This window comes from Typopeltis vanoorti, chromosome 25, assembly GCF_054136105.1.
Source record: "Typopeltis vanoorti isolate ZY-2024b chromosome 25, IOZ_Tvanoo_1.0, whole genome shotgun sequence".
NCBI classification, from domain to species: Eukaryota; Metazoa; Arthropoda; class Arachnida; order Uropygi; family Thelyphonidae; genus Typopeltis; species Typopeltis vanoorti.
Window position 1 is genome coordinate 42,934,669 of NC_143573.1, and position 13,863 is coordinate 42,948,531.

General features: G+C 35.4%; 1 protein-coding gene across 2 annotated transcripts in view; it reads right to left on the reverse strand.

Moving 5' to 3' along the window:
- Nucleotides 1-13,863, reverse strand: part of LOC150092692 (nucleosome assembly protein 1-like 1) — a 245,547-nt gene that overhangs the window by 73,204 nt on the left and 158,480 nt on the right. For both annotated transcript variants that reach the window (XM_090414480.1, XM_090414479.1), the window contains exon 12: nucleotides 1,417-1,439. In XM_090414480.1, the coding sequence (XP_090270606.1) occupies nucleotides 1,417-1,439 (23 nt within the window). The remainder of the gene's footprint in view (nucleotides 1-1,416; nucleotides 1,440-13,863) is intronic.

Below are 13,863 nucleotides of genomic sequence, written 5' to 3' on the forward strand. Positions count from 1 at the left end.
AAGGAAGAAAATTCCGAAGCATATGAAATTTCCACCAGATGTAATTGTTCGCGCCAATCAGAAAGGTTGGATGGATGAAGAAGGTGTACAATTGTGGCTGGATCAAGTATGGAACAAAGCATGCTAGTCTGGGATATGTTCCGGGTGCATTTAACAGAGGCAAGCAAAGAGAAAGCACGTGAGCTACGTACAGACCTAGCAGTCATACCAGGTGGTCTAACTTCCATTTTGCAGCTGCTTGATGTCAGCTTGAATAAGTCATTTAAAGATCACTTACGTGAAAAATGGAGAGAATGGATGTCATCTGGTTTGGTGAAGATGACAAAGGGTGGGAATTTTCAGAAGCCTGAGATCACCCTAGTCACCAGCTGGGTTAAAGAAGCATGGAATTCGACCATCTGAAATCATTCAATGCTCATTTCTTAAATGTGGAATAAGTAATTCAATGGATGGATCTGAAGATCACGTCATATATACGAAAGCGAGGATGACGCACAACAAATTGGAGAGCATGAAGACGATGACGCCAAACTGCTACACTGATGACGCAATCCCTACAGATGAATTTATAAATGAAATGTTTGACGACTCGAAAGATGAAGAATTTAAAGGATTTTAACATTGTTTTAAAATAAATATTTCTTTCGTAAATTCGTCTTGTATTTTGACATTTTGTTTTTAAATAAATATTTCTTTCGTTAATTCATATTGTATTATTTATAATGTTATGGAACAAGATTAACAGATCGCATTATACGTGGACATGGCATTTTAGGGCTAGTTTTCAAACAAAATTTCTAGTTCGCATTATACGCGATAATATACGGTAGTTCATTACAAATAGCATTCGGCCAAAAGATCCACAGGTGCATCCAACTGTTGAATTAAAATAAAGTAACTCTAAAATTGTCTTGTTGTCTCTACTTTCGTTTGTGCTCATTAATTCGTTCACTAAGAATTTGAATTTTCCTCTTAATTCATAAATTCTTTCCGTCTACAGCACAATACATTGCCTCAAAAGACAAATTTCTTCAATATATATTATCGTTCTTTTTTTCGGTTACAGAAGTAGGATACAAATACTTCCTTTTTGAGGATGATAATGCTGCATCAACAGCTATAAAGATACTTCATACATTTTAAATAGTGGTATGGTAAAAATTTCATAATCCAATATAACTAATCTACTTAACCAGGAGCTGAGTGGCTTGATAATGTTTCACAGCAGGATTTCCAAGTTAGCATCTAGCCTATCTACACTGTATTAAATGTACTTACAGGTAGCAAGCCTGTCAAGGGAAGGGATATAAAACTTGTATTTAAATATAAAGTCACCTTTATTATATTTGATATTTTAATTAATTGCATGCAAATATTTTTTAATTGTACGAACTGCATAATACTCAAAATGCTTACCCAATCCTCTTCATTTTCTGGTACTAAAATATAAATTTAAATAATATTTATCAGTAATTTTCTATAATAACAAATCATTAACATTTTTTTAAAAAAAACTTTAAGAGTTTTAAGTTTCTGGAAAACCTTTTTAATAAAAAAGATGTTTTTCTGAAAATTTTATTACTTATTTGGATTGCAATGCAATAATACTTTAATGAATACTATAATACGTAATACTATAAGCATCTGGATTACGATAACTGATCACTCATGCAAACCAAGTCTAAACACAAGGGAGCATGAATACTTGAGATATCCTGCCATGGACATGGATGTTTGTGATTTGAGGTGGGAGATGAATTTCATTGCCTGGTGAGACCACCCTCTGCTTGAAAAAGTTCCATGTTTGGTCTGAACAGCAAGGTTTCTGGAGACTGTATAAAAAAATTAAAAATGCAAAAGAATATAAAAAATGGATTAATTTTCATTACAGTTAATATTTTTTTAACCCTTTTTATTGGACTGGATGCTAACGGATATCTGTGAAGAACAGCCAAATCAGCAGAAGAGGATTCATATTCCAATGGTGCCAATAAGTCACTGTTGACCTTCATCCCATACTCAGATAGGATGATGTTATTAAAATTGAAAGGTCAACCATTAGATATCAATCTTATACAGGTCTATGCCCCTACTGCTGACAAGAATGATACAGAGATCGAAGAATTTTATGATCAATTAAAAGAACTAATGAAAACTACAAAGAAACAACATCGTCATGGGTGAAGTTGGGAAAGAGATATAGAGATATAGTTGGCAAACATGGACTGGGAACAAGAAATGAGAGAGAAGAAATAGTCTCATTCAATTCTACCAAGCAGAAGAACTAAGGCTATATACTTGGAGATCACCACAGAATAATTTAAATATAGTCAGAAACCGAATTGATTATTTGCTAATTAATAAATACTTTGGAAGTTCCATAAAGAGCACAAAAACCTGTCCTAGTGCAGATATATTGCTTCTGATCATAATCTACTCGTGACAGAGTTAAAACTCAGACTGAAAACTATACTTAAGAAACATCAAAAATTATTTGATCTAGAAAAGTTAAAAAAAATCCAGAGATGAGAAAAAAAATGAGTCAAGATCTGAATCAAGAATGATGACATCATGGGACAAATTAAAATCCGTCTTCATAGAGAAATGTATCAATATTTTTTGCCCTGATAAAGCTATAAAAAAGAAAGATTGGATAACTGATGAAATTCTCTCTCTCATGGATCAATGCAAATCATTTAAAAATCATAGTCCAACAAAATATGCAAAGGTTCAGAAAATTATTGAAGACATCAAAAAAGCAAAAGAAATCTATTTTACATTTTTCATTCATGGATGAATGAAAAATGTAAAATAGAATTTCTACAGGAAAAGCTTGACAGTTTTAATCTTCACAAAAACCTGAAAGAGACCAAAGTATATTTAAGAAAAAATAACTATGTATCCTTCAAAACAAAAAGGGATAAATAATATCTGAAAACGATAAAATACAAGAATTGATGAAATATCTAGAACTATTTACTGATAACAGATAAAACCAGAAAATACTTATGACAGATGAAAGGTCCATGCATTTTAAGATCAGAGGTAGAACATGTGCTGAACTCATCTAAAAATGGTAAAGCCTTAAGCCCATAGAATACCAACAGAAATAGTAAATTTATTAGAAGGTGACAGCATTATTGTATTAGTAAAGCAATTTAATAAGATCTACAATGCAAGCATAATCCTTCAAGACTGGTTATAGCCAACCTTCATCGTGTTACCTAAAAAAGCAAATAGCATAATTTGTAATGACTATAGAATGATCAGTTTAATGAGCCATGTTCTCAAAATGTTTCTAAAAACAATTAAAAAAAAAAAAATACAAAAAATGTGTACAAAGAATGCACTTTAATTTTCATTACCTCTCTCCTTTATATATATTTGTTGCCATATTGTTGCAGATAAGTGCATGCCTATTCTATAATTAATTTTTCAATAACAAAAAATGTAAAAGAGAATTTGTGATACCCAATTTGGGTTTAGAAGCTGTTTGGGAACAAGAGATGCTCTTTTTTCTTTTCAAATCTTATTCCAAAAATGTAGTGACCAAAACAAGGAAGTATTCATTTGATTCATCGACTTCAAGAAAGCATTTGACAAAGTTCAACGCATTAAAATGATTGAATTGTTAAAAAGAATTGGATTAGATAGTAAAGATATCAGGATCATCGAAAACTTATGGTGGAACTAAAAGGCATCTGTTCAAAGTTAATGAGATTATTACAGACTCCATTAACATCAAAACAGGAATAAGACAAGGATGAGTGCTGTTACCTCTCCTTTTTAACATATACAGAAGCCACATTTTAAAAAATCTTTTAAGATTTTCTTCCTCTTAAGGAAGAGAGGAAGGAATTAATGTAAATCGTGAAATCATCAATAACATCTGATATGCTGATGACAGCTCTCCTGGCTAACAATATTCAGGATCTTTAAAATCTTAAACTAGTGAATGAAGAGAGTGAAAAAATGGGATTAAGAATAAATATCACCAAAACTAATTCATGAACACTTAATTTAGCACTTTCTTAAAATAAGAAACAAATAGAAAGAGTGAAAAATTTTAATATTTTGGATGCTGGTTAAATGAAGAATGCACCCTAGAAATGGAAATAAAAGTTAGAATTGAGATGACAAGAAAAACTTTCTCCTGATGAAATCAACACTGTGTAACAACAATTTAAATTTAGAGCTTCAGAGTACACATGGTTATATGCTATGTATGGTCTGTACTACTGTATGGTGTAGAAACTTGGACCCTGAAGACAACATCGATAAAAAAAACTTGAAGCATTTGAGATGTGGTTAAACAGATCTTCTTCTGCAGCTTCTCCCACTTAAGTGGGGTCACTGTTGATGATAGGATAGTCTCCTCCACATCTTCCGGTCTTGGGCTGTCACCACATCCAAGTTCTTCATCCTCAAGTCCTCTTCTACCAGCTCCCTCCATCTCTTCTTTGGCCACCCACGCATCCTCCTTCCTTGCAAATCCATCTGCATGACCCTTCTTCCCACATATTCGTCCTCCCTCCTAAGTTCGTAAGTTTCACTGTTCCCCTCATAGTCATTTCTCAGACGATCCTTTCTGGTCACACCACACATCCACCTAAGCATTCTCGTCTCTGCTACTTCATTCCTGCTGATGTTATTTTTCCTCAGAGCCACAGTTTCTATAGCATAGGTCATAGCTGGCCTCACTACTGTCCTATAGATTTTGCCTTTAGATTGATCAGCACCCTCTTATCGCATAACACTCCAGCCATCTCCCTCCAGTTCCTCCAACCCGCTTGTATCCTACATCCCACTTCCTTCTCAGCTCCTCCATCTTCTTCCACTGTTGAACCTAAGTATCTAACGTCTCTCACCTTCCTGATGACATTTCCTTCCAGCTCCAGATCTGTCTCCTGGCCGCCACCCACTGTGCAACACATATACTCTGTCTTACTTCTGCTCAGTCTCATACCTCTCTCTTCCAGTACTTTTCTCCATCTTTCCAGTTTAGTTCCCGCTTCTTCTCTTGAATCTGCACACAGCAAGATGTCATCTGCATACAACATTGTCCAAGGTGCATCTTCTCTCACCTCCTCCATCACAATTTTAAACAGAAACGGACTTAATGCTGATCCTTGATATGCTGATGCTTGTTACTTGAAAACTTTCTTCTGTCCCAGACAGGTCCGAACACTTGTCTTCACATATCTGTACATCTCCCGCACCAACCTGACATATTTCTCCAGAACCTTCTCCCTCAGACACCTCCTGACTTCTTGCCTTGGCACTCTATCGTATATGATTTCTCCAGATCAATAAATGCTAGATGCAGCTCCTGTTGTTTCTCTCGAAACTTTTCCATCATCTGCCGTAACCCAAAGATAGCATCTGCTGTTGATCTACCAGGCATGAAGCCAAATTGTTCCTTTGCAATCTCCACCTCCTTCCTCAATCTTTCATCAAGAACCCTTTCTGGGATTTTCATTGTGTGGGACATCAACTTTATTCCTGTGTAATTTTTACAGTCTTGTGCATTCCCTTTACCCTTGTAGATGGGAACAAGAGTACTCTCCCTCCATTCCTCGGATATATTTTCCTATTGGCAAACTTTCATGAACCGGTCCCACAGCAGGTCAATTCCCTCTCCCCCCCAGTGCCTTCCATGCCTCCACTGGAATCCTGCTGGGCCCACTGATTTTCCATTCCTCATCCTCTTCATGGCCTCCATCACTTCCACTCTACTGATGTTCTACACCATCACCTCAGAAGGTTGCCCATCTTCTCTGCAAGTCCTTGCATTTTTCTCATTCAAAAGTCCCTCAAAGTATATTCTCCACCTGTTTCTTATGTCCACATTCCTCCATAATACTCTTCCTTCAGTGTCTTTGATCTGCCTCACATGTAAGATGTCTTTGCTGCTTTATTTCTACATTTCGCTAGTTGATAAATTTTTCTTTGTTCTTCCTTTGTTTCTAATTGATCATATAGATCTTGACATGCCATGGCCTTCACCTGTGCCACAACCCTCTTGGCTTCTTGCTTTCTCTCTCTCTGTATACCTCTCAGTCCTCTTCCACTCTTGCCTCATCCCACTTCTGCTTTGTCTTCCTCTTAGCTGTCACTGCCACTTGTACATTATTATTCCACCACCAACCCTCCTTCTGCTCTCTAATCTTTCCAGGTTCTCACCAAGCACCCCGATTGCACAGCTCAGGATTACTTTTGAATTATGTTTCCACCAATCTTGTACACTTTCCAGTCCATCCGAAATCCTCTCTAACACCCTCTCCCTAAAACGATTCCTCACACTCTTCTTTTAAGCGAAACCATCCAGAGGTTCTTATCTTCGATCTTATTTTAAAGTCTGCGCACAGCAGTCAGTGTTGCTGTGCCACTTGATCTGTTGGAATTACTTTACAATTTGTCACAACCTTAAGATATTTTCTTCTAGTCAAAATGTTATCAAATATTCTTCCCTCTTGTAGAAAAACGAGTTCACAATTTCTAGGTCAAATGCTACTGCAAAGTCCACAACCCTCTCTCCTTCCTGGTTCATCATTCCCACTCCATGGCCACCATTAACCTTTTCACAGTCTCTATTCTGTCTCCCTACGTGTCCGTTCAAGTCTCCTCTGACAATCACCATCTCGTTTTCTTCCAGTTCCTTCATTTCTTCATCTAACATGTTCCAGAACTCATCTTTCTCCTCTGCTGTACAGCTAACTTGCGGGGCATATACACATAATATGACCACCCGCTCTTCTCCAAGACCCAATTTGATATGCATGATCCTGTCGTTCCTTCTACCCACTTCCAGTACTTCACCCTTCATTCTGCCACACACTACAATTCCTACACCATTTCTTCCCTCGTTATTCGCTCCAGAGTAGAACAATTTATATCCATCTCCCAGTTCCTTTGCCTTTCCCCCCCTTCCACCTTGTCTCCTGCACACATAAAGATGTAGTTATACAGATGAATATTAAAAATCCCATGGACAGCAAAAGCATCCAATCAAGAAGTACTGGAACAAATGGGGAAATCCAATGAGCTTTTAAATATCATAAAAAGAAGACCTGCATATTTTGGTCATCGACTTCATAATGAAAAATATAAGGTACTTCAATTGATTATAAAAAGGGAAGATAAATGGAAGAAGAGGACAAGGAAGACAAAGATCTTGGCTGGCAGACATCAGACAGTGAACTGATATGAGCTCTGAAAGACTCCAGAATGGCTGAAGATCACTCAAAACTTGCCAAGATGGTGGCCGACCTCCAATAGGCAATGGCACTCAAAGAAGGATGGCTGAATCTGAGAATAACTATACTAACTCTCTCCTCTGACAACTGAAGATACAAAGGCCAAAATATTTCACAAGGAAATGTTTCCTTTAACTCAGAGATATATATATATATATATATAAAATCAGCCTTATACAATTAGAAAATAAAAAGGTTGTGGGGTGTTTAGCAGCAGAGAATTGCAATTAGTTTGCTTATGGGAAAGAGAGGAAGCAGAAATTTTGTCACAACTAATACTAAATTTACTGTTCAACCAAAAGAGCTGCCATAATACAAAAATAATAAAATAAAATGAAAGAAGAAAGAAAAGAGAAAATATCAAATCTCACAAGGCTGCATATGATAAAACTAATTATAATTGATAGCAAAAAATAATACTACTAGTTTGCCATGTTTTTATACATTCAGAATATTTCTTTCATCATGATAGAGAAGTATGAAAAGAATGAATTTCTGCCAATTTATGCATAAAAAAAAACAAAGGAAATTAAGAACTAAATGTCACTACTTACTTCCCATTCACCAGAATCATGCAGCTCTATGAATAGTTTGCAATTAACTCATCCTATTCACCTTGCAGTAAGTACCAATGCGCACCAACGAACACCAAATCATGCCTTTTGCACAAATCCATTTCCACCTTACTATTCCCAAAGTGTGGTTCCTAGAATGTGGCATGCATATTGCCAAGTGTAAGTGAAAAGTCTTTAGAGGGTACACTGCACTTCAATTTTCATTACCCATCCCCTTTATATATATTTGTTGCCATATTGTTGCAGATAAATGCATGCCTATTCTATAATTAATTTTTCAATAACTAAAAATCTAAAAGAGAATTTTAAACAACATGTGTCTCTTGGAATGCATCAAATAACATCCATTTGGACCACATCTAACTGACGGCATTGCATTTCAACCAGCTTGTATTAGAAGTTTAAATTCAAATAGTTCAAAGAATGTGGTCAGAACTTGCGTAAATTTATCTCATTGAACTTTATTATTGAAAATTTAAATTTCATAATTTTTGTTTCTATTGTATGTATATTAGATTCATAACTAAAAAATGTATTTAATAAGTAAAAAAAAAAGTTTCCCATTTGCAATTTAACATGCCACAAATTGCAAATACAACAAATATGTATATTTCATAATACAGGAACTTCCTCATGATCATCAAATTCCTGGCATGTACCCTCAAGGGGTGTACAGGATATCACAGTACTACATAAAAAAATTACATCATTACTAACTTCCTATCTACAATTTTCCTCCAAATCAGTCTGTTACTTGTCAAGACTCCAACATTATCAGATCTTATATTTCTATCGTCTAAGGCACTTTGTACCATATCAATCCACCTATATCTTGGTCTTCCTCTGGGTCGTTTTCCTGCCAACCTGGTAGAGAACACTTGTTTTGCTAATCTTTCCTCTCCCATTCTATTTAAGTGACCATACCATCTGAGATTAGCTCTGCTAACGCATTCCTGGATGCTGACAATGTCAAGTTCTTTCCTAATATCCTCATTTTTAATATGATATTGCCATTGATGCCATCTGTTCACGCCTCTAATCTTTCTCAGGACTCTCATTTTAACTTATGGACTCTCAGATCCATAAGTTAAAATTGGTTTGAACACAGTCTTGTATACAGCTAATTTAGTGTTCCGACTAATTTCTCTCTTATTCCATATGAATTTATTCAATTGACTTCCCACCATACCAGCTTTGCTGATTCTGATGTCTATTTCTATATTTAGTTTACCATCTTCACTAAAAATTGTGCCTAAGTAGCTGAAATGTTTTACTTGTTCCACAGGTTCTCCATTCACAACACAGTTGACATTTTCAATGATTCTGCCTATTTTCATTGTCTTTGTCTTTTTATTGCTGACCTTCATACCATATCTATTACAACAGCTATTCAATTTAGTCAGAGAATCTTGCAGACTTGTAGCGGATTTATTTAGAAGTATAACATCATCCGCATAAAGCAAAGAGCTGACATTAACATCTCCAATTTTGATATCAGGTTTAATACCACATTCCTTCATAATGTGATCCATATAGATAATGAATAACAGAGGGGATAATGTACATCCTTGTCTCACACCAGATTTAACTTTAAACCATCTTCCTGTACTTCCTTCAATTCTAACTGCTGACTCACAACTCAAATAAAGACCAAGTATTGCTTGATATAATGCCCCATTGACACCATATAACTGCAGCGTATTGAATAGCTTCTCTCTTGGCACCTTGTCATATGCCTTTTCCAAATCGACAAAACTTAAATACAGATCTTTGTTATATTCCCATGCTTTCTCGACTATTTGTCGTAAAGTGAAGATCTGATCCTGACAGCCTCTATTTGGCCTGAATCCAGCTTGTTCTTCACCAAGCTTTTCTTCCACAATTCTTCTCAACCGTTTCTCAAGTATACTTGCATAGATCTTGCCAGGAACACTCAGTAGGGAAATACCTCTGTAATTCTCACATTCAGTTTTATTTCCCTTTTCATATATGGATACTATGACAGCTCTACTCCAATCATCGGTAATTCTTCCCTCTGTCCAGGCTTTCTGAACTATGCAGTGCAGCCACTGTAAGCTTCTTATACCACCATACTTCAGCATTTCTGGTCGAATATCATCTACTCCTGCAGCCTTTCCACATTTCAAGCCTTTGAAGGCTTTTTCTACTTCAAGTATGGATATGTATTCCTGACGGCATGCCTGGTCAGTGTTTTTTTATCACTGTGCTGTCATCACTGCTTGTTTCATTTAGCAGTTTTTCAAAGTAATTACTCCATAATTCAAGGATATCTTTTTCTCCAGTTTTCATTTCACCTTTATCATCTCTAATTCCTTTTACAGCACTCTTGTCTCCATTCCTAAGCTTCTTCAACAACCTCCAGAATATTTTGCCACCTTCTTGATATTTATTTTCTATATTCTTGCCAAAGTCCTCCCATGACTTTTGTTTAGCTAGTTTTACACACTGTTTAGCTTTCTTACATTTGTCTCTGTATTCTGTAAGAGTAAAAGCCGACTTATTTCTGTATTTTAGTCTACAGTTCACATCTGAGAGCTACTCAACTTTTATTCGCTTTAAAACTTTCTTACATGTTATTCTTTTCAAAATGAAATTCAATTTTATCCTGCTCAAGACTAAATAGTGATCACTTCCAATTTCAAATCCTCTGTACACTCTGGTGTCCTGCACCAGGGAGAAAACATCACTATCAACAATAACATAGTCAATGAGACTTTTCTTATTCCTAGCCTCTTCTCTCCATGTGAATTTGTGCACATTTTTATGTTGGAACATGGTGATAGTAATAACCAGTCCATGTCCTGAGCAGAAATCCAACAGATATTTGCCATTATTATTAGCTTTGCTCTTTTCTCCAAATTTTCCCAAAATATTTTTGTATGTCTCACAATCATTTCCTACTCTGCTATTTAGATCCCCAATAAGGACCAACTTTTCGTTTTTCATTGTGTCAGTTGCTTTTTCTAAAGCCTCAAAAAATTCCTCCACTTCTACCTTAGTAGAACCTTCTGTGGGACCATAGGCACAAATAAGTCTCATTGTCCAGTTCCCCATTCTCATATTTGCCCACGTTACTCTACTTGAGACTGACTGCCATTCAAGAAGATTAGCCACGCATTTTGCGTTGAATACTATGGCTACTCCTTCTTTTCCTCGATTGTCATTGCCTGAATATAACATTTTGTATTTATTGCTCAGAAAGATCTCACCAGTTTTGGTCTTTTTTGTTTCAGTCACCCCTATTATGTCGATCTGGTACTTATCTAATTCCTCAGCTAGCTCCATTTCTTTGCCATTCAGTCTTCTTACGTTGATAGTACCGATCTTTAACTCTGGTGATGTTGAGTTGGGGTTTGTTTTCAGATTTGTTCCAGTAGCTGACTTTTCGCTGTTCGCCCTGGTTCCATGGCGAAAACAACGGGGGCCTTGTTTAACCGGGCGACGCCCCAGCCGGCATGAAATTTTGTCATGTTGTACCATCATTTTTTATTTTGGTTTAACTAATAAGAATACAATTTGGTCGGCTAAATCCCAAATTGCCAGCCCATCCTCGTTCGTTCAGTATCAAAGTAGATACCCAACAGGGTGCACCACGAGAAGGTCAGGATTGGACATTAGGTCAGAAGCCCTGGTCGGTTCTCCGCATTCCTTTAAAGGCTATGTGGAGGTCTCCTCTCAGTTATACAGCTTTGACCCTTAAGCACCCCCCATGATGAAAGGTATATATATGACAGTACCAGAAAATATAAACTAGCTGTGCAATACAAGCAATTGCAAAAATACAAAACAAAGCAGCAAAGTATCTGATTTTAAAACAATCTAAAAATTGTTAGAATACAGTACATAATATAAAAATAGACATAAAAGAAAGAAGAAAAGAGAAAATATCAAGTCTCACAAGGCTGCATATGATAAAACTAATTATAATTGACAGTGAAAAAATAATACTACTAGTTTGCCATGTTTTTATACATTCAGAATATTTCTTTCATCATGATAGAGAAGTATGAAACTAATCAATATTTGCCCATTGGTCAAGCAAGAAATGGTGCTAGACATACTGCAACATTATGATTTTTTTTTATTTATTTAATTTTTGACATGGCTAGATGTTTGTATCACAGAAAAAAAAACGGGCAGAGTGAAAGATAAATTGGAGATGCACTGAATGGCATGTCAGAAAATGCCTTAACTGATAGATGAGTTCCATCAGGCTGGTGCGATGTCATTCAGAATTAGTCTGGACTGTTTAAAATTACAGTCAATGCAACTTAGGATTTAAGTTCAATGTATCCTGTTCTGCAAGATGCAAAGCTTAAGAGTCCTCAACATCTGTACAGAACTGCTCACTAATCTTTGATCAATGATTTAACAAAACAGATTGTTGCCTGTATTGAAAAGTGGGTCTGTTTCAATAATGTGGGCACCAAATTAACAAAACCTAGCAAAACAGTAACACCAGTCCTGACGGAATTCGATGTGTTGTATGGTTGGTCAAAGTTCATCAAGAAAATACTTCGCAATGGTTCCAATCTAGCATACCATCTTTGACAACCTTTATTTCAATAAAAAGGAGTGAGCATATGTCATTTTGTGCAAGTACAACAAAGTGAAAATCAAAGGCAAATGTTCCTCTAAGACAATGCCAAAGCACCCACAACAGTTTGGAGAAAAATAAAATAAAATAAAAATAAATAAGAATCAAGGAGCTGCAGGTAAGCGGTCCAAAACTAGTATCATCTCATTATCTCATTCCAAAGGCTCAGACTGTGCAGTGGTAATAGATATTAACAATTCCGTTCCTTTCTATGTACTATAGAGCAATACTTATAGCTGGAGATTATAACTATGGCTTATAATTGCTGGATAATTAATCTCAAGCTTATAATTACTTTTCAATTATAATTATATGACATGCTAAAATAAAAATGTAAAAACTTTTGAAAACTTTGATTACTTCAGTATGTTAATAATATTATGTAATAAAATTATAGACTTCATCAGGCAGTAGTGGCATTATATAAAATTGCAATCATTATTTTAGAATTAAGAATAAGTAATAGTAAACAGCAAATACATCCTCATTCCTGATATATACTTTGAAGGCATGTACAGAACTATATAATAGTAATATAAATGCTAAATGCTTCCGATCAACAATTTTCTACCAAATTAATACTATTTGTCAGGTCTCCAAGACTGTCAGATCTTACAATTCTGTCTTCTAAGGCAATACAGGTAACCCAACCTATTTAGTCTTCCTATAAGTCTTTTTGCTTCTTCAACCAATTATGTCATTAATCTATTTATTACCTCATTCTATTCAAGTGACCATAATAACCACATAACAATAATCTCAAATTCACACATTCCTGGATGTTACTAATGTCAAATTCCTTTCTAATATTTTCATTTTTAATCAGCTTCTGCTACTGATACCATCTATTTAATCCCTTATTTTTTCTCAGGACTCTCATATCTGTAGTCTGGCTTTTTATGAACTGTTTGATTGATAACCATTCATAGATCCATAGGATAAAACTGATTAGAAGATATTCTGGGTAGGTTTCTGTGACCACATGTTTATTAGAGAACTGTTTTTAAATACTAAACAAGTACTAAAAATAACCTATCAAATTTCGTTAGTCATAAGACTAACATCTTCAGGGGTAAAGATAACTAACAGTTTAAAGCACCAACTATAAGAAATTTAGAAAAAACAAATTCATTTGTTGGTATTATGAACATCAAAAAAGTTTGTTAAAAAATCAAATAACAGATCTATACAACCATTAATGCGTGTGAGTTGGAGACAATGCTATTTGTTGTTGCGTTCTGTGGTTCACGCCCATATGTCCGAGGTCTGAAGTGGGTAAATTCTTAATAAATGATGACAAACGCAATTTAAAATCAAACCTTGGTTTTTGTTGCATTGCGTAGGACTTTTAATCATATTTGCTGCCTCTTTGAATTTCCTTGTGAAACAATTCTTACCAATATAGGACATTTTT